The sequence below is a fragment of the Quercus robur genome, chromosome 11 (genome assembly GCF_932294415.1).
Source record: "Quercus robur chromosome 11, dhQueRobu3.1, whole genome shotgun sequence".
Taxonomy (NCBI): Eukaryota; Viridiplantae; Streptophyta; class Magnoliopsida; order Fagales; family Fagaceae; genus Quercus; species Quercus robur.
In genome coordinates this window covers 2,792,211-2,814,065 of record NC_065544.1, presented here as the reverse complement: position 1 = coordinate 2,814,065, position 21,855 = coordinate 2,792,211, and the positions used below count along the sequence as shown (strand labels likewise).

General features: G+C 32.3%; 1 protein-coding gene and 1 pseudogene across 2 annotated transcripts; both read right to left on the bottom strand.

Annotated features, from left to right (window-relative positions):
- Window positions 1-19,257: 19,257 nt before the first annotated feature.
- On the bottom strand, window positions 19,258-21,570 carry LOC126705792 (protein SMALL AUXIN UP-REGULATED RNA 51-like). Of its 2 annotated transcripts, none has more exons than XM_050404994.1 (3): window positions 21,172-21,570; window positions 19,803-20,411; window positions 19,258-19,571 (listed from the first exon to the last, which is right to left on the bottom strand). In XM_050404994.1, exons 2-3 carry the CDS (start codon window positions 20,269-20,271, stop codon window positions 19,561-19,563), a joined length of 480 nt encoding a protein of 159 aa, XP_050260951.1. In that variant the 5' UTR covers window positions 20,272-20,411; window positions 21,172-21,570; the 3' UTR covers window positions 19,258-19,560. The 2 variants fall into 2 exon arrangements, with proteins under 2 accessions (XP_050260951.1, XP_050260952.1); XM_050404995.1 differs by having other exon boundaries at window positions 19,803-20,364.
- On the bottom strand, window positions 20,374-20,559 carry LOC126707842 (U2 spliceosomal RNA; annotated as a pseudogene).
- Window positions 21,571-21,855: the final 285 nt, after the last annotated feature.

Here is a 21,855-nt window from a genome sequence, read left to right as displayed (position 1 = left end):
TTCATTAAGTTTCCTTCTTTTTTTCTTTTTTTTTCTTTCTTTCTTTTTTATCCATGTAGTATGGTGCACATGTTTGTTGATTTTATATGAAGAATAATAACATGAGGAATTTCTTATCCTCACAATAGATACCTGATCTTCCTGCTGCAAGAACTGCTAGAAGAATGTTAGTAATGTGGAACCATATATATGTCCAAATGATGAAGACATTGATCATGATAGGATCATAGGAATTAGGGGTGTTCACCAAATCGCATAAACTGCAAAAACCGCACCAAAACCACCCGCAAAATGGCATAACCACACCACACCGCACCCTCTCTATATATTAATATATTTATTTTTTTAATATTAATTATATTATTAATAGTTTAATAACCCTAGTTCCCCCCCCCCCCCCAAAGTTTAATGGCCCTAGCAAGTGTTGATTAGGAAAGCCAACCCAAAATAAAGAAAAACTAGCTCAATAGTTAAAAACTTTGCTCAAACCAAATGGAAAAATTAGTTCTAGGCTAGGCAAGAAAAACCTAAAATTTAAAAAATCAATTGGTTTCAAACCGTTCAAATCGCATTTTATATACCTCGCCGCACATGTGATCGCAAAAATGAGATACGGTACTGCGGTTATGGTTTTAGCTAAATTCTAAACCGCATCGCACCGCACATGTAACCACAAATATAAGGTGCGGTGCAGTTATGGTTTTGGCTAAACCGCACCACAAAGTGCGGTGCTAAAAATGGTTCAAAATCACATCGCACTGCACTGCGAACACCTCTAATAGGAATTGAATCATTGATGTCGAAATTTTGTCATTAAACCCCAGTTCGATAAGTACCTTTGTATATGTTTGTCCTCCACATTGCTAAGAGGCCTCTTTCACCAAGTGATCAAGTACATTTGTTATTGAGGAAAAGTCAATTAGTGTTCATGTCAGGAGCTTTATAGCTCAACTAACAATCTAACACTTCCTAGAATTTTCAACATAAATGTTAAAAGTTTTATATCTTATCTAACTATCTAGCATTTTTTAAAATTTCAAACGGAAAGATTCTCCCACTATTGTAATTATCAATTTATATCTTTAAAAAAAAAAAAATGTTATTATCAAACCGTTTGATGGACTTCATTTTAGGAAAAAGATTAAATTTAACTTCCTTGAGATAAGGGATAAAAAGCAGGGCTAATGGTGTCATGTATGCATAACGTATGTGATCATGATGGTGAAGTAAATCCACCACTCACCGGCACCCTTAGAAAAATTGACTACATCATAATGCTCATGTATTAAAAGGGAGATTGGAGAACAAATATGTATATAATCCAAAAAAAGGGCTTATACATGCATTTATTGTTTCCGCATATATTGTGTTATGGCGTAGGACCGCCTAAGTATTAATGAGATTTTTCTTTACTCAAACCTACGAGTCCTAAACTCACACAAGTGTGATGGATGACAATAAGACTTGCTCCCTCTAGGTCACCTCCTCATGTGTGGTGAAAAAACATAATTTACTGGTGCAAAAATTGACAATGCAATATAAACCTTCTAGCTAGATGGAGAGATTTATGAGATGTTCTGGTACCCCATAGAAATTGATGGATCCACCGTGTCTAGCTTAGAAGGCAGTTGCCTCATTAAATCACTAGTTACATCAGCTATACTGTCATTCAAGATAAGGTATGCTGTTTTCTACGAAATATCAGACAACAAATCCTAGAATATATTTGTTGTGTTATATATTGTAGTTTTTTTTAACCACCCCCCCCCCCCCCCCCCTCCCCTTCCCACGCGCACACGTGCACACACACACAAGGGTTATAGTGTGTGTTTGGCAAAAATTAGATTTGACAACTTATTTGACTATTTAACTTATTTTTGCTACTCTTTCTATAAAAAATTAAAAAAAAAAACTTATTTTTGCTACTATTCATAGGCTGTACTGCACTTTTTGGTACTATTCATGGATCCCACTGTACTATTTCAGTTAACTTCTACCTTTATCTACAGTACTTTCAGCAAAAGTTTTTAATTTCAGCAAAATAAGCGAATTTCAAACAAGTATCACACTTACTTTACCCCAGGTTTACCATTTGGGTTTGGAGTTTTTTTTTTTTTTTTTAGAAGAGGTTTGGAGTTTATATACATAAGTCAACAATCTAATTAATCAAAATAGTTTTCTTAAAAATAACTATTATTATTCAAAATAGTTAGTTAGGATGGGTTTGGATTGCACTAAAAAGGAATCAAACACGTGTTTGCATTTTTTCTGTGGATCTCGTGTACTATTTACGGGACCTACAAGTACGGATTTCAGCAAATTTTTTTTAAACTGGGTCCCACAACACTATTTACACATTTAAAAATTATTTTATTACAATGTTTTTAGTTTTTAGTAATAAACGGTATCCAAACAAACCCTTAGTCAAATATTTAAGGTATTTTGAAAAGGAATGATAGATTTACTTTCAAACTAGTTTTGAGAAATTTTTTTGCAACCAACTATATAACGATTTATAAAATTATGGACAAAGTTTGGCTAACTCCCACTAAAAATTTTAACCTTACTACATATTTTGAAAATCTAACCAATAGATTGAAAATTTTTTATGTTATTAACGCCAATACCAAATTTCATGCTAATCAAATGTTATTTACTATTCAATATATCAAATTATTTTTAATGCATAATTTTAAACTACAAATTTTTAAAATTTAATCATTTGATTGATTACATAGTTGTCGATCTTTGATCTTCTAAAAATTTTGCAAATGTTGAAGATATAAAAATAAAATGTAATTTAATGATAAAATTTGTTGAAATTCACAATCAATAAGAAAAATATTGAATAAAGTTGTAACCAAATTTTTTTTTTTTCTAAATGTGTACTTTTAGTCACCTGAGATATTAATGAGTCACATGACTTTTTAAAATAATTTAATGAGGCATAATGTGCTTTAACACATGGATTGCCTTATAAACCGTCATATAATGGATGGGAGAAGATTCCTCCAGGTTAGTTCGGAAATAAATTATGTCCAAGAAAAAATTCTCTCACCATAAGCTATGATACTATGACAAATTACCATTTGTTTAAAAAACTTTTTAACCACTAAATTAACCTTCTCTTACGTGTGAGTAAAGTTCCGCATATTGAGTGGAAAACAAATAAAATAGAGAATGGAGGCAGGAATAGAATCAAGATCAGAAAAGCATTTTTTAGAAACTCTTTTTTACCTATAAAGTCTGATATCATGAGACTATATTACTTCTTCTGAGAATTTAAATGGTTAAGAAAGTAAGTTTCAAAAAAAATGGTTAAGAAAGTATGAATTTAATAATTATTCTAATAATAACTTGCTTGTCTTGCCTAGACTTGGTTGTAATTCGATTGGTGATTAGTGATTACCAACCTGCCATACAAGTATAAAACAAAACAAAAATGGTCACTTTTTTCAAGTAACGAAGAGTGGTTGAAGAAAAGGTCCATATTCTGAGACAGCAAGGAAGTCAACAACTTTTAAAGTAGGCACTCAGGCACCATATATACAATACAACCCCAGGTTGATGTTAAAGTTGATTATGGTTTTTATATTGGCCTTATAATATATATATTAATATTTTTCACTTAGTGTGCTAATGATAAGGTAGTTAGAGATGCTTTTGCAATATACCTATTACACGGCCATTCTATTTGCTTTGCTGGTTTGGTTTGATAAAAGAGCTCTTTATTATTGCAAAGTGGAAGACATGAAATTTGTTCAAAACACGCTTTAGTACCTGTAACGCGTTTTCAAGCTGCCATTGCCACCCTACGAATAAAGCTGTGCTTGCTTTCACAACAGAAATGTTAGTCATGCTTCTAATCATCAAATTAAAGATTGGCATGAAATATAGTTTCGGATTTCGAATTTGGTTGCCCACCTTTTATTTATTTTTTTAATATTTATGACTTTATTATTTATAAATTTTTGGATGAATGACTCAATTTTTCGATGTCATTGGCTAAAAGAGAGAGATATATATATATATATATATATATATATTTATTGGTGATTCAATTTTAGTCTCATTTATCTAATAGACAATGATAGAACTTCTTTTGATAATCAAACTGTAAAGAAAGTTGGAGAATGGACAAATGGATATGGTGTTGGCCAAAGGCCGTTCGATGATCAAAGTTAAAAAGGTGAAAAGATTCACTTAATTAATATGATCAATAAGAAAGAATAACATGGCTAGTGTGTTTAGATCAAAGTGCATACCTTTTTACCTTTGTTCCTCTTGGATTTTATAGTCTCCTCCTTTATTCTCTATGATGAATATTTGCATTTATTATATACGAAACTACGGTAGTAAATGGAAGACTTTTTTTTTTTTTTTTTTAAGAATACTAAGGTTGCGTGTGGATAGTTTATTTTTTGCCAATTTATTTTACTATTTAACTTATATTTGCTACTATTCATGATCCCTACTGCACTTTTTGATACTATTCATGGGTTCCACTATACTATTTCAATTAACTTTTACTTTTATTTACAGTATTTTTAGTAAAAAAATTTAATTTCAATAAAATAAGTGAATCTCAAATAGACCCTAAGTATTTTTAACGCACACAATAGAAAAAGGAAGATGAAGGGGAAAGGTCTTAAAGAATAGTAAATGGAAGACTATTAATGCTTCCAACGGTCTTCTGTTCATTGGTCCGTACGTAGCTTTGGTTGATTGATCTCATAATTGTCATTTATTGCTATGATATTGCATCAATATGAACTATATTAATAAATTCATATGCATTCATCAAATGTTATGGATGACTTAACATGCAATGGACGACTTTGGCCTTATGGATGACCTTTATATATATATATATATATATATATATATATATATACTTCCTTTTTATTTTTGTCTAATCAAAAGTGGAGACCTAGATGTTATACCTAACGATTTTAGACTCTATGCCTTTTTTCTTTTTGACCCGACAAGCTCAATATATCACAGCACGTAGCTTAGATATGGTGCCCTTTAAATTCACGGGGAAAAAAAGAAATAGTAAAGCTAAGGTGACTGTTGTGTTACTGTATTAGTGCATTGTAATATATATCATTATGGAGATATTTACAACATGTCTTTTCCCAGGCCGTTTATCCATAATTGATCTTAAAATTTTAGAAATTAAGATTTGGTTTTTTTTCTTCTTTAATTTAACCATATGATAATTCCATATTTCTGTCTTAATCAATATAGATATATGAGATTGATTAGAAGGTAAAAAATTGCTAGAAAAAAAATTAGTATACAGATTTACAGATTCAATGTCTAAGCCATCTTTTTTTTTTTATATATACGATTTGTGGATATTAATTTAGCAATATAATTTAGCTGTTGAGACAAAATCAAATAGTTCAAAACACCCACTTGTACTAAATTTTGGAATAGATGTTCCTCCACCAATTAGTTTACTAAAGACTTTTCGGTGGATGGATCAAAATTACTATAATTATAGACCCAAAAAAATAAGCATAAGTTGACAATAGGATATAAATAAGTTTATTTATAATTTGATTACTTATAAAATAGAAGTAATGATGATTGAGAAGACTATCTTAAGTTGCATTTGGGATTAGAGTTTAAAATCAGCTTATTTTACTACTCAGCTTATTTTTAATAATATTCATGAGTCACATTGCACTTTTTGGTACTATTTATGGTTCTATTGTACTATTTCAACTAGTTTTTATCTTTATCTACAATATTTTAAGTAAAAAGTTTTTAATTTCAATTAAATAAGTTGTTTCCAAACGAACTCTTATTGATTTGAATTGAATGAAAGAGTGCCAAAAAAAAAGTCTGAACTAGGTCAGGAAAATTAGAAACTTAGGGTCCGTTTGGATACAGCTGAAAACTGAAAACTAAAAATTGAAAACACTATAGAAAAATAATTTTTAAATGTGTGAATAGTATTGTGGGACCCATTTTTAATAAAAGAGTTACTGAAAAGTGAAATTTATGGGTCCCATAAACAGTGCATACGCGCATTATTTACGGGAGAAAAGTCAACAATCACAGCTATGCAAAACATGAACGTGGAAAGTGCAAAACGCGCTTCCCAAACGCACACTTAGATAGTTTCGCGAGACTGCTCCGATACTACCAAAGTATTGTCCAAGGATGCATGACAACATGATGACTTCATTAGTTCATAAAAGATGACGGAAAAAACTTAGGTAATTCTGTGAGACTGCTCCGATACTACCTAAGTATCATCCAAGAATGCATGACAACATGATGACTTCATTAGTTCATTAGACAATGAATAAAAAGCTTTGAAAAAAAGGTTGCTTTCATGGACATTGAAACTTGGTAGTTATAGCCGATCTGGAAAGAACTCAAGCTTTAGGAAAAAATGATAATAATAATTTGATGGACCCAAATTAAAATGAGGGAAAAATTGAACTTCCTCATTCAGACACAGAATGAACGGTGCACAACATACTACACAGAACTTCAAGAGCGGGGTGAAAAGACGAAAATACCCTTAGCAGTCGCCTGCTTGTCAGGAATGAAGAAGACAAAGCTGGAGGCCGTCTTTTGCGGCTTTTGATGAAAAGATGCTCCCGCAATCATCTTTGCTTTGATATGCTTGTCCGTTCGGGGGCAATCATGTCATTTAACATAGTAAACAGTGAACTCAGTCAGTCAGAGGCCAAAAGACCAGCCCACGTGGGGAGGGGTCGAGAAATCAGATTTTGGCTCTTCAAAGGACCCCACCTTGGCACAGCAACGTTCGTCAAATTTATAAGTTTTTAATTATTTTATAATAATATAGGTATATTTGAATACCGCTTATTTATTAAAAATTAAAAATATTATAGCAAAATATTTTTTAAAGGTGCAAATAATACTGTGGGATCCAAAAATGTATGAGTATGTGCATTTTGCTGAGTTTGGTGGTCTCATAAACAATGCCATGAGACCAAAAAAATGCCAAACGCAGCTGAAAATTTCATTCAGTGCTATCCAAACTCATACTATATCAATTTATAATATGGATAAACTTGGAAGTGTACTCTTAACAAATATCATTTGAACATTTGTTAATGAATCATTTTAGGAAAGTTTTGATATCACTTTTTTATGGAAAATATAAAAAACTATCAAACAAGTCAATTGCTTTTTTCTTTTTCCATAAATTTTTTTTTTAAAAATTGTTAATTAACAAATGCCTTTAGGGCATTCGTTAATATTTTCCAATTTGAAAAATGCTAAGATCATAACTTATTGCACAACTTTTTCCATTATTTGCTATGTTGCAATTTGTGAGTGATTGAGAAAAAATGGTGAGTCCACACCTCTATCACTCACAACTTGCTGCATGGCTAGTTGTGGTAAAAATTGTGCAATAAAATGTGGTTTTAGCATTGCTTGATAAATTTAGCTACATCACTACATTAGGTTTTTCAATGTTTAAGATTTAATTGTTCTAAGAAAAGATAACACTTTTTTTTTTTTTTGCTTAGACCTACAATAAAAGAAATTTAAGAGATACAAAGTTTAGGGTAAACAATACCCACAACATTAGATAAAATATGATACAAAGTAAAGGAATGGGAATGACAATGCAATACAAATTTGCCCAAAAGGTCAGCGCAAGATTCTCTTCACAATGAATGTGACTAATATGAGCTTCTTCAAAATGCTGGAGGATGGACTTGCAATCAATAATTAAAATACTACATAGATGAGAAACATCAATTAAAGAACTATGTGATGTAAAAATATTGACAACAACTTGTGCATCTATTCTAATGGGAAAGCTTGCATATATTGAGTGTTTTTGCAAGAGCAAAGTCATCTCTAAACCTCATAATTAAACTACTGCCATAGAATGAATGAAACCAATGCTTCTAGTGAAACTAGACATGGCAAAACGGGCGGGTCGGGTCTGGTTCGGGTTGGGTCAATTGGGTTTCGGGTCGGGTTGGGTTGGGTCTGGTTGACCCATATTTTTCACATGAATTATATATATATATATATAAATTATACAAATCCTAACATTACTATCTAAAACAAAATAACACAAAGATAAGTAAAACAAATATACAAATTTTATTTCTACACAATATCAACATTCCAAAATATAAAACAAAATTACAAATGACTTATTGGATAACTCATTTGATAAATAATAAAAACATATAAGAAATTTACAATCTTGAAAATTAATTTTATAATCTATTATCAATTGTGGTTGGCACTCTATTTCAATTTGAGATATACATTAAAGTTTGATTGTTTACTTATTTATATATGGTCTCTTTTATGAATATCATATTATTATTAAGCAACACACACTCTAAGAAATATCATAATTTATTTTGAAAAGTCGTTTATTTTGGACATAAATTGTTAAAAAATAGGTCTAAGCATTTATTATTTATGCTAATTTGATACTTTGACTTCACTGTTTTCACACTTGTGAATGTTTCTCACACATGTCTTCAATTTTAAATCTATATTTTTAACTCTACTATAACCAGATTATCTTGACATATGCTTTGCTATTTAATATCTAAAAATCTTTACTCATTACAGAATGCTCAACCATTCATCTTTCAATTAATTTGCATGCAGTTATGTAAATGTATCAATTGTTTCCTTAAAGTTTACAATAAACAATTAAACCAATATTGTCTTAATTTTACTTCTTTTTTTTTTACCAAAAAAAAAAAGTTTTAAAAAAATGGTTCGAGTAGGGTCACAGGTCGGGTCGGGTTGACCCGCAAAAAACACAGGCCGGGTCACGAGTCAACTCATTTTTGCTTTGGGTCAAAAAAATTGAGTTTGGGTCAAGTATTTTTCAGATCGGGTTAGGTTAGAAAATTCTAACCCGTTTTGCCATGTCTAAGTGAAACTTCTTATTCAAGAGTCAGTAAAGTCCCTAATGAGGGCACCAACACTTGCTCCACCTGAATTCTCAATGGTAGAGCCGTTAGTGTTGAGCTTTTAGAAACCTGAAGGAGGGGTCTACAAGGGACAACGTGCTAGACAATGTAAAATATTGTACAAGGGACTACATATATATAGGTAGAGTATGTGTGTTATAGAAGTTATAAGAGCACTAGTATTGATGGTGCTAAAAAGTTATATAACTATTTTTAGCACCACCAAATACCAAAATGTGGCTACATTGGTGGAGCTGAAGCCATATTTTTTTGGCTCTATAGCTACAGTGCAGAGCTACTTTTGGTTGTGCACTGTAGCTCATATGTAAAAAAATAAATAAATAAATATTGTGTTCACACTGCTTTTTAATAAAAGAAAATATTTTTTCTCTTTGCTTTCTTTTTCTCCATTTCTCCTCTTTGCTTTGTTTCTCCTCTCTCTGCCATGTTTGTACTCTGCATTTCTCCTCTCTCTGCATTGTCCTCTTCTTTTTTTCTCCTCTCTGCTTCGCCAACCATCTTGTTGACCCATCTTGTCGACCCACAGACCCATCTCCCCAAACCAATCTTGCCGAGACCCCATCTCCCCAGACCTATCTCGTCGAGACCCCATCTCCCCAAGCCCCATCGCCGCCGAGTTTGTGCTAGGTTTGTGTTTGTTTTTGTGTGCTGAGTTTGTGCTGGGTTTGAGCTGATTTGAGGTTGGTGCCTGAAGATAGTGATGAAGACAATGAAGAATAGGGAAAAAATAATAAATAAATGAATTGTTTAATGTAGTAGATATATTATTTTATCGTGTCGAAAGTTAAAATAAAACGACTGATGTTGGATGTTTTGTAAAGTGAGAAGGTAAAATAGATAAAGTAACTTTTTTGTGGTGTTGAATAGCTAAAAAAATAGCTCCACCAATGTGGATGCTCTAAGAGTGAGTGTAATACATGTTTAATTGAAATATTTTATTCTCAGGATTTTTTAATGCTTTATTTATTTTGAAGTAAAATATTTTCAGACATAAAGTATTTTACATGTAAAAAGATTTACAAGTAAAACATTTTTAGTAAAATATTTTCAGATGTTCAGTATAGCAAGTAAAATTTTTTAAGCAAATCACCAAAATTGATGGCTCAAAACTAAAGCTGCTAGTGTCGAAGATTTGGTGATCAGACTACTAGAATCGGTAGTCAAAGTGGTGGCTCCAACAACCAAAAATTACTGACAGTCACAATTGGAGTGGTATCTCCGATGACTAGACCATCAACACCAATTGACAAAATGACGTCTTCTATTTTTGAACCTTTGGCATTGGTCACCAAAGTGGAGTCTCCGAACACCAGTTGCCAGTGTGGTGTCTCTTTCCATCAAACCGCTAGTGAGGTGTCTCCTACTATCGAACTGCCGGTATCAGTCATCGAAGTGAAGTCTCAGAACACAAGAATGTTGGAACTGGTCGCGAAGTGTAGTCACTGACCATTGAACCATCATCACCAGTCGCCAAAGCAGAGTCTTCAGCCACCAGACCGACGACACCAGTCGCTGGAGCGGTGTCTTCAGGCACCAAATTTGTGACCTAGCAACCAAATGGGGGAGGGAAACCCATTATGTATTTTTGGAAAATATTTTACCAAATTTTCAAAGGTAAAACATTTTACAAGTTTGACTATATTTTTCCAACAAACAAATACTTGAAAATGAAAAAAAACATTTTCCAAAAAATATTTTACTTCAAAACAAATGAGCTAAGTTACAATAACATTCATTTGAGATTTCAATTGTAACTTATAAACTTAATGTATCAAAATATCCACATTTTATTATATATGAACAATATCTAAGCTATGTAAGGGATTAACAATTTTAGGGAAACAAAAATCTTATCATCTAATTGATAAGTCGGTTCTTCTTGTGTTCGTTCTTCTAGTTTCTATACGAAATAATTTTTTTTTTTTTTTAAATAGATGAAAGGTATTAAACAAAATATTGTGATAGTGTGAAGGATGAGCTTTTTGTGGAATTTATTACAATTATAATATTGAAAAAAGATATTGTTAACCATAAAGGTAATACTTGAAAAAAAAATTATATCAAAGATTTTCATTGAGCATAACTTCGAAGGAAAATTTTAAATATATCTTTTTTTTAATATAATAATTATTATTTTATGTATAATAAATTAGACAATTTTTGTATGCTCATTAGAATTTTAAAAAATATGAAGTTCTCTCAAATATGATCTTTTAAAAATATATAAATTGTTAGTTTTATATAATACATTTATGATTTATAACTTATTTAGTATTAAAAAACAGATTTATAAATATATAGCTTGTCTTGATGGTTTAATACTAAAGTTCGGCCACCCAAACAAATTTTTTCGACTTGGCTCTTGCTTTTAAGTGCACTTTACTTTGAATAGGATTCTCTTTATTTTATTTCAAAATAAAGAGCGTGCATTCTATGATTAAGATTTTATTTATTGGATCTAATAATGTATAGAATATCACATTATTTTAAATTTTAATTAACAAGATACTCACCAATAATTTTGTAGTTCAACTCGTACATTTTTGGGGACCAAAAACGTTAAGGGTGTGTTTGATTGAGGAGAAAAGTAGAGTAGTTTGTGGGGAGAAGAGAAAACATGAAAGAAAATAGTAGATGAGTGTGCTTGATTGGAGGAAGTGATTTGGGAGGGAGAATTGGAGACAAAATGGTAGTGATTTTGTGAAGAGAGAATTTTCTCTCCAAATTGGAGAGAGAATGAGCCTAAGAAGGGAAATTCTCTCCCCCCTTCATTTTTTTTTCTTCCTCGTAAACCATAATTTTTTTTTACATAATATCATAATGAGAATAAATTTATACAAATATAATTTTTTAGAAAGTTTCAACCTATGGTATTCGCTCCTAATGGTAGCTCTTTATCATCAGACCAAAATATCAATCTGTTTTTGGTGTAGGCGAGAATTGAACCTTAAATTTCTTATTCAACTATAAAAACTTTACTAGTTGAGCTAACTGGAATTCACACAAATACCATTTTGTATTCTCTCATTTTTATTTTCAATCAAACAAACGAACTTTCCACTCTCTCATTTTTCCACCTCTAACCAAATACATATAAAAGAAATTTAAATATTTTCTATTTCCTTATCTTTTTTTTTTCCCTTTTTTTCCATCCTCATCTTTTTCTATACCCTTACTTTTTCATCCTCCAAATCAAACCGGATCTTTAAGTAGATAAGGTGATAAACTTCAGATATGGACAATGTATTTTAGCAACAAGTATAGAAACAACAAAATCAAAAAGAAAAGAAAGATATTGAATGCAAATTAATGATATACCTATCAACGTACGACGCATAAAAGATGAACAAATGACAATGACCCATGTTGCCAACACGTTGGTTGGTTCAGTGGTAAGGAGCTTGTGGCCCTGCTTGTCAGGCTTGGGTTCGAGTCACCTCCACAGCCAATTGTTGGTGGGCATCCTTAGTGGGGTTAATCCCCTGCACGATTTGGCTAGAACGGCCTGAGCCTATGTCAGATCGGTGCCCTGTCCGGGGGTAAAATATAGCCATAAAGGCCCCCATTTTTTTTTAAACCAAAAAAAAAAAAAAAAAAAAAAAAAAGACAATGACCCATGTTTTGTGTCGGAGCCATAAGACAAAACTAGTACGTGCTTCCTCATCAAAAGAAACAAAAACAGATACAGATGAATGGAAGGCAAAAGAGTATAGACGGACCACAACATATTTAGTAGATTACGGGTTGGGGTTCCGTGTGGGGGTGGGCCTAGCTACAAAATGCCCCCAACACCACAAAACACCGTCAGTTGTAGGGAAACACGGTCTGCGCGTACTCCCCACGCCACTCTCATCCTATGTATGAACACACACAAACAAGTCATTTCGCGACTACACTCTTACCGTACTTTTTTTTACAACTACTCCATGCGATATTGTCATTGTGTGACTGGATTACTTATACATAGATTCGTAATTTTTCCTCTACGACTCACATTCGTCCACATCCGAGGTTTTTTTTGCTGATTTTGCAAGCTCCTAATTCCTAAGAAAATCTTTCATGAAATGAAGCTGATGATGATCAAAATGTATGATATAATTATATATGATCATCCCAAAATACAAATGTCAGGCTAATCTCTTATCGTAGAATAGTAGTCAAAAGTTTATGATAATTCTGTTAGTGAAATTTTGAATGGGTTAGTATTAATTTTACACCGATTGTTTGCTTTACACTATTTGATGTACACTGAACACACAATGTCTGTATTTTGTAAAGCCACACATCCATATTTTTCATAAAATATTTCCACAATTTACATTGAGTGTGTATGGTAGTGTGTAATAATCATTGCTTTTAATTTATATATAAAAAAAATTGATTATATGTTTCTTATGAATGGAGGGTATATATAAAACTGGTGAAGTAAATAAGGGTCTGTTTAGATATAGGGTCCATTTGGATTGAGCTTATTGTTGCTGAAACTGAAAACTGAAAACTGAAAACTAAAAGTACTGTAGCAAAATAATTTTTAAATGTGTGAATAGTATCGTGGGACCTATTTTTTATATTTTTAATGCGTGAACAATATGTGAACAGTGAACCCATGTGAGGTTACTGTTCACGTGCAGGAAAAAAAAAAAAAAAAAAAAAAAGGCAAAACGTAAACGCAGAAAACGCAACTTTAATTTCAATCCAAACACTCACATAACTTATTTTGCTGAAAACTGAAAATTTATTGCTGAAAATGCTTTAGCAAAATAATTTTTAAGTTATGAATAGTGTTGTAAGACCCAGTATTTACCTAAAAATTTACATTTAACGTGTTTGACTAGATCGTAAATAGTGCCGTGAGACCCAATCAAAAATGCAAAATGCAACTTCATCCTAGACAAACTCACGCTAACTATTTAATTTCGAGCAATAGTATTAGTGATTGGCTTTTGAGCTAGCTTTTTTTCCTGGTTTATTTTTTTAACCCACCTTATTCAGCTGACCATGCGCGCGTCTAACTAACCATGCATTTTACCTACAAAAAACTATTTTAATTCCTATTTCCTACCAAATGTGAGTAGCCGCTAGACTACAAAAGTTGGTAACCAGAAGACATAGCATGTGACTTCTCAAGTCTCAAATCTAAACCCCCACGTTCTCACCATCATAGAAAGTGGGTTCTATAGCACACACAGAAAAGAAGGGTCAAAGAAAAAAAAGGCAGTAGCCCGTGATAAGCATGTGCAAATCAGCAACATATGTGGACCATTCAATGAAGGGGAATAGGGATAATAATCCATTTAATTGGATTGCCGATGCGGCTGCGGCTGCCACTGCCATTGTCCTCGTTGGTCATTCAATATGTTCTTCTCGATATCCCTGGTTTTACCTTGCCTTTCTAAAAAATTTTAGATACACTAAGAGTATAAAGAAATTGTACTTCTTCCTTTCACATTCTTGGTGGATTTTGCCATAAATTTAATGAATAGACTTTACTGTGAATGTAAAAGGAAGAAGTATCATTCTCCGTACTCTATGAGTATCTAAAAATTACTCTCGTCTCTTTAAAAGTTATCGGAAGAATTTTAAAAGACTATAAACTCGATCAATTTACACGATAACATTGGCTTGTTTGTAAAAAGATCTTTTACTACATTTCACTTTAAATACATTATTAGGCTAGATTGATCATGAAATAAAATTTTAACAGTAAAATAAACTATTCTCGTTACAAATGAAAGACCATTCTTCTCACTTCTCAGGATGTCGTTTGCTTGACTTTACAAATTACAATCAATTCTCTCCATGGTATCACTCATCAGTCATGCATCAGCAATGTGGATAAGAATATATGTTGTCCACATTTGTTAGGGAAGGGGACACCGAATTTATGTCAAAAGAGTATAGCGGCAATCAATATAATATGGCACACGTTGATTTTTGCCATTCTTGGATAGGTATGTTATGAGTTATGACTCACCATCAACTCTAAAGTGAGTCCTAAGTGAAAGCTAGGCTAGCTAGCTGAAGGAATGCCTACAAAAACTAAAGGATAAGAAGAGCTATCATATTCATATGCCAACAATTAAAGCCTCTCGCAGCTTCAACTTGCTTTATCTTTCTGAAACGTGACTGACCCCCCTCTAGCTATATGACAATAGCTTGCTTGCCTAGCTTATGAATTAAAAGACTGTTCTCTTGGAACTAGTTGTCCAGAGATATACTTTCATGGGTTTGATCTGACAGATATTGTCTTTACTTTAGTGTTCAATTTTGAGGTTTTGAGTTTGATGTCAACTAGGTATACATTACGCTTTGATTGGTTCATGGTTCAAGATGGTCATATGGTCTTTTAAAAAGCAAAATTGCATTAGAAAGCTTATAAAAACAAAAAAAAACCTTCACTGAACAATTAAAATTATTTGCAAGGAATGTGTTAGTTAAGAATGTACGTAGTGCCTAAAATCTCAGGGTTGATTTAGTAGTTCATAAGTCTCATGTGATTCATAATATAGATTTATTTAGTGTTTGAAAAACTCTTGTATGAATTGTGTTTATAGAGAGCACAAGTAGTATTATGAATTGTGTTTATAGAGAGCACAAGTAGTATTTGGAACAAACAAATATACAATGTAATTCATGGGAGCCCTTATTGCCTAGTGTCTAATATATATGATAGGTTAAATTATTAATTTGGTCCTCTAACTATAGAACAAAATTTGATTTGATTCTTCAATTATTAATTGTGTCAATTTAGTCTCTTATTTATAATCAAGTCAATATCATCCTCCTCAAAAAAAAAAAAAAAAAAAAAAAAAAAAAAAAAAAAAAAGAAGAAGAAGAAGAAGAAAGAAGAGAAGTCAATATCATCCTTGGATTTCTTCCTCCATTTAAATTTTAACAAAATAATTAATTGAAAATGACTTGATTTGGAAATTTTTACATTTTCTACAATAAAATTTTAATATATGCCATATTTTCCACATACATTACTTTTGTTAAAATTTAAATAAAGAGGGTATTTAAGGCTGAAATTGACTTTATTTTGAAAGTTGAGTGACTAAATTAACACAATTAATATTTGAGAGACCAAATTGAACTTTACCTCATAGTTGAAAAACCAAAATAGTAATTTAGCCATTACAATTTGTGTAAATCACTGTTATGCCCATTTGTTGTGTAAATCACTGTTACGCCCAAATTAATATTACAAATTAGTATTATAATACCCAAAAACAAAACCAAAGGTTTCTAGACTTATTAAGAAAAAAGAAACAAAAACAAACCCGAAGGAAAAAAATACAAAATAGAAAAGGAAAAAATAAAAGAAATTACTTATTAAATCTAGAATACACAAAAATTTTGTTGATCAAATGAATATCAATTTGGGACTTAACACACTTGTAAATGAAAGTTTTTGTTTATATAATTATTTGAAATTATAAGAAATATTATTATTCGATCCAAATCAAAGAAAATGTTTCTGGCTATTATGGTCACACCTCACGACTCATAATTAAACATGACTAAACATGGTAAAGTAAGTTAATTTTCCAAAAAAGAGTCATTTTGCACCCAAAAAAAAATCAACAAAGCGCAAATATACAAATACAATTACCAAACTTTTATGACAATAGACCCAAACAGCCAATATCTTCCACATGCTGGGCCGAAGGGCCTATACAACGGCCTAATAAATAAGAAGTGGTACGGGCCTAACACACACTACTCTCTCTCTCTCTCTCTCTCTCTCTCTCAACCTTACGTGGAGATCATTAGCATATATTATATTATTGTTTGTATGAAGAATTTATTATGAATATGCTAGTAGAAAGAGCATTTTCTAGGATTGAACAACATGGTTACTAAGGTCCAAGCTCATGCTCAAGCTGGAGAGCCTAGGCTTTCATGCTCCGCATCACAGGCTTTAGAGTTTACAAATTAATTTTGGGCTTGACATGGTAGTGTCTTAGGCAAGGAAATCAAAATGTGTTGCAGAGTGTCATTTTTCTAGGATCCGTTTGGTTGGAAGATTGGGAAGTGAGAGGATAGAAAATGAGGAGGAGATAGAAAAGTGGGAGGAAAGAAGAAATTTAGTTTTCTCTCATATGTATTTGGTTGGAAGGATGAAAAAGTGGAGAGATGAAAAACTTATTTGTTTGGTTGAGAAAAAAAATGAAAGGATAGAAAATGAAACAAAAAAGTAACACATTTTTTTATTAAAAAAAATTGTGTAGGAACACTTCAAAATTATTTATTTTTTTAATAAATAGCACAAACCAAAAAAAAAAAAAAAAGAGCCCATAAAAATTAAAAAAAGAAAAGAAAAGAAAAAAACAAAGAAAAAGAAAAGCAGAGGCAACGTACAAGACGAAGCCCATGTGTAAGTGCACAGGACACATTCATCAATAACCCTCCAAAATTTTTTTTTTTCATCCTCTCTAAAATCCACTCTACCATAACCAAAAGGAATGCCCTCATAGACTCATAATGTATATACCACTATGAGTATATGAGGGCATTCCATTAAGAAAATTAAGAAACACCATAAAGAAACACTACAAAGATAAAATTAAGAAACACTATGAGTCTGTGAGGGCATTCCTTCAAATTCAGCAAAAAAAAAAAAAAAATGAGGGCATTCCTTCAAGTGTCACAATGACAAAAATTAAGAATCATTATAAAGAAAAATCAATTGTAAGCAATTTTTTCTTCTCAAAAAAAAAAAAAAAAAAAAAATTGTAAGCAATTTATTGATCTACACGCATATTCGAATGTGTATGTTTTTCTTGGTACTACTTAATACTAAGAAAGTAAGCAAATATCATTCAAGGAAAAAAATAATTAAAAAATAAAACGTTGGTATCTTTTGATTCCCATTACTACACGACATGCACCTTAATTTTTATTTTTATTTTTTTTACAATATTTTTATCGGATACACATGATTGTCTTCAACAAAAGCCACCGCAGCTACTAATTAAACAAATAATTTTTTAAAGACAGCATAATGGCTGTGAATGTGATCTTGGAATCGTGTGCGTATTGAGAGAGAGAGAGAGAGAGAGAGAGAGAGATTACTCTTAGTGGTCATTCAAGGCTTCAGTTTTAAACCATAACATTTTCACTTAAAGGTGGCTAATCACATGGCACATTAACATCTCAAACAAAATACAAAATACAAAAGATGATGATCTCTTGGCTAGGAAACGATGAAGAGTTTGTTTTAAAAACTACAAAACAGTTTCACACGCATTATTGGAACATGTTTACAAGTAATCTACCTCATTAGTCATGAATGCTGGATGATTTATTTGAGTCCAAGAAGCTAATAATAGGTGAAAATAAGCTAATTGATTAGGCAAGCTAAATGGTCTTGTTGAGAACAAACCGACCCCTAGGGGTGTGCAGAAAACTCGCCAAACCCAACCCGACTCAACCCAACCCATCCGGTTAGGTCAATTTTTAGGGTTTTATGGGTTGGGTTGGGTTACAAATTTTTATTTTTTTTTTAATAGCGGGTCAGGTTGGGTTTTGGTCATAAAATTACAAACTTGCCAAACCCGACCCCACCCCCCCCCCCCCCCCCACCCACCCACCCACCCACCCATATTTTAATATATATTTAAAATATATTATATATTCAATAAATTTTGTTAAAAAACCACCTGTAGAGTACTTCCTCAATTCCTACTATCATATATAATATAAAATCCTATTAGTTCTTTTACTATATATTTAAATATATTATATAATTTAAAAAAAAATTAAAATTTTAGATATATTTTGTTTATAAGTGAATTAAGATACTAGTTCATTTATATTTTGAGTTTTGGATACTTAAACATATTTGTTTACAACTAAGTTGGAATATTAGTTTATATATTAATGTATATTTTGTTTATCAACTTAGGTGACAAGTGTGATATATTTTTTTTCTGCTCAATTTAATAATAACAGTAATAAAAAAAATTGTCCAACCCGTGGGTTCAACCCGACCCAACCCAACTCATGTGGGTTGGGTTGGGTTAAACTTATGTGATGGGTTGGGTTGGGTTGAATTTTTTTTGACCCACCATGGTGAGTTGAGTCAAAAAAATCCCCTCAACTTGACCCAATCCAACCCATGCACACCCCCTACCAACCCCATATTAACAAGTTCAAGAAACTTTGGTGGCTTTATTTAAAGGCTGAAAACACAAAGTAGAAATCTGTTGTAATATCATAAAAATGACTGCTCCACTGATCTTAATGAAAATGACGAGCGCCTTATCAAGGTTGCTAACAACAGCGATTGAATGAACTCGGAATTTTTACTCCAGAACACATACGCACATGCTTGCTTAACAATTAATGTGTTTCCCATATTCAAGAAAGAAAGGTGACACATTACCTCTCAAGCACCAAATCCGGACCCAATACATCTGAAAACTTTCTAACTAAAGCTTCCTAATCTTGTCACTTTAGAAAACGAAAAGAAAAAAAGAAAAAGAAGATGCATCTGCATACAAGAAGACCCCGATTTACACCAGAAAATCAGCTCTAAAATCTGGAGCACTAGAAAGATCAGTGTAACTACTTAGTCTTCAATGGTTAGTTAATTTCCAGCTGCCAAACACCAAATTTCAAAGGTTAGTAAACATGGTTTATAATTCAGGGGCCTATATATGCTTAAAAGTAGCTCAATTGGAACATAGTTTAGAATTCAATGTAATGTCATTTATTACTTATTTACTTTAACTCAAATTTCAAACACATCCACAAGGCAAGAAGATAATATTAAGGAGAGGAAAATGGGGGAAATTTTACTAACAAAAAAGGAAAATTAAAGAACCTCACCTGAGCTCTTATCAGGGAGAGCCTTCTGATGGGTCTCCATGCACTTAATAAGGAACTTGAAAGTCTCAGTATCGCATGGTATGGTGAGCGCGCCACTATGATCAAACCCAAACTCCTCCTCAGCCTTTTCCAGCAACACCTTGAACAAGGAGTGGCTAAGATAGGTAGTGGGAATGATAAACCTCCGAAGCTCTGGCCCAACATAAACTGCCAAATAACCTTTGGGGACATCAGGTGGCGGTTCAGGGCTATGGCAGCCATCCTCATCTGAATCACAATACATAACATTTGTTAGCCTTTTATTGATTGCCGGCGAAATTCCCCCATGATTTTGATCAGGTTCGTCAGGTGGGGGGGGATTGCTCGCCCTTGAGCCAAGCGTGGTGGATTGCCATTTCTGGAGGATTTCCTTTAGCCTAACAATCTGTCGTATTCCTGTCAACTTGCCATTGCTACCATTGTAATCCATTGCTAAACGTTCACCACAACACCCAAATGAATCCCAAGATTGAATTCTGAGTGTTTGGTTCCAGATGATAAAATCTCATCAGATCTTCTACCACTACATGTACACAAATACATGAGTTTCTGTGCGCATAAATGAAACATCTGAACACAAAAGCCATGTATAAGATGAAGATAAGTAAACACAAAGCCAATCCTTCCATCCGTTTGGCCAGAAATTTATATGATCCACATTTTTAAATTTATAACAAGTACTACACTTGATCTTAGCCAAACGGCCCAAGAAAAATATGTATATACAAAAACCATCATTTGCCCCCAAAATTTTGAGGTTGTTTATGAAACCTCAACAAACTAATCAAAGACTCAAAGAAGCAAAATTTCTATTAAGAATTTAAGATAGTCATTTTGTACCGGCTAACAGAGCCCTTTAAGGAAAAAAAATTAAATCTATCATAACCCAAAGCCTCTAACCAAAATGCAATAATTATTCAACACCATAAACTATATAATTGTCTAGATTTCTACAAACTATAATCAATTGGTGAATTAATCTGAAAAACCAAACCTTTTTGGACTTTGAACAAGTATAACAATTTATTGATCTGCTCACCTCAAAATTTCATTAGCCAATCAGCATTAAAACTCAAATTATGTAAACACAAAATGAACCAAATATTGACAAAAACATTAAATCCAAAAAAGAAATCTAAAATCCATTTCAGATGCAGTGTTTACAAAATTATAGCTTTATGACCAAACATGACCCCACCCTCATTCTCTGACATTACCAGACATACATACAAACAAACAAACAAACATCATTAACAACATGATCTCATAGATCCCACAAATCATATAAAAAAACAGATCACATATATTCACATATAATGAAAAAGGGTACCTGGAAATGAGGTTAGATGAGAAGCCGAGGAAGAAAAGCCATCGTTGAGTAGCTTCGGAGGGGAGGGTACGTAGTGGAACGCAGAGAGAGACACTGTTTAGAGAGAGAGAGAAAAAAAAAGATAGAAAAATTGGAGAGAGAGAGTTTTGGTTTATCTTAAAAGTTAAAACGGAATCCCAAAGCAATGGTTGAGAGTGTTTTTCACTTATTTTTGTTGTTGTTTTTGTTTAATGTGTTTTTTTTTTCTTTCTCGTATTCGGAGGAGAAACGTTGCCTCTTCCGATTGTTTCGGACCAGTCTGTGTTTTCTGTTTTTTTGTCTAATAAGTAATAACCAAGCAAATGCCAACGGTTTCTAAATTCTACATTTAAAAAAAAAAAAAAATGTATTGTGGAAAGTAACGTAGTATGAGAGAGAATAATGGTCTAGAGAGTAGAGAGAGAAGGTAAGAGAAGTAGTCGTATTTATAGCTCTAGATCAGCTCAACCATGTACGTGTCATTATCATATGTTCATATCATGGTATTAGCTTAGCTATCTCTCAATCCAGGTCTTCTCTCTTCTGGGTCCACTAAACATGTATGTTTAAATGAGTGACGCCTTTAATTTTGGAACAATTTTAGCTTCGAATTGGTTTGAAGCCATTTTTTTGACCTATTACTTGGTGATTAAAAAGTCTATTCAT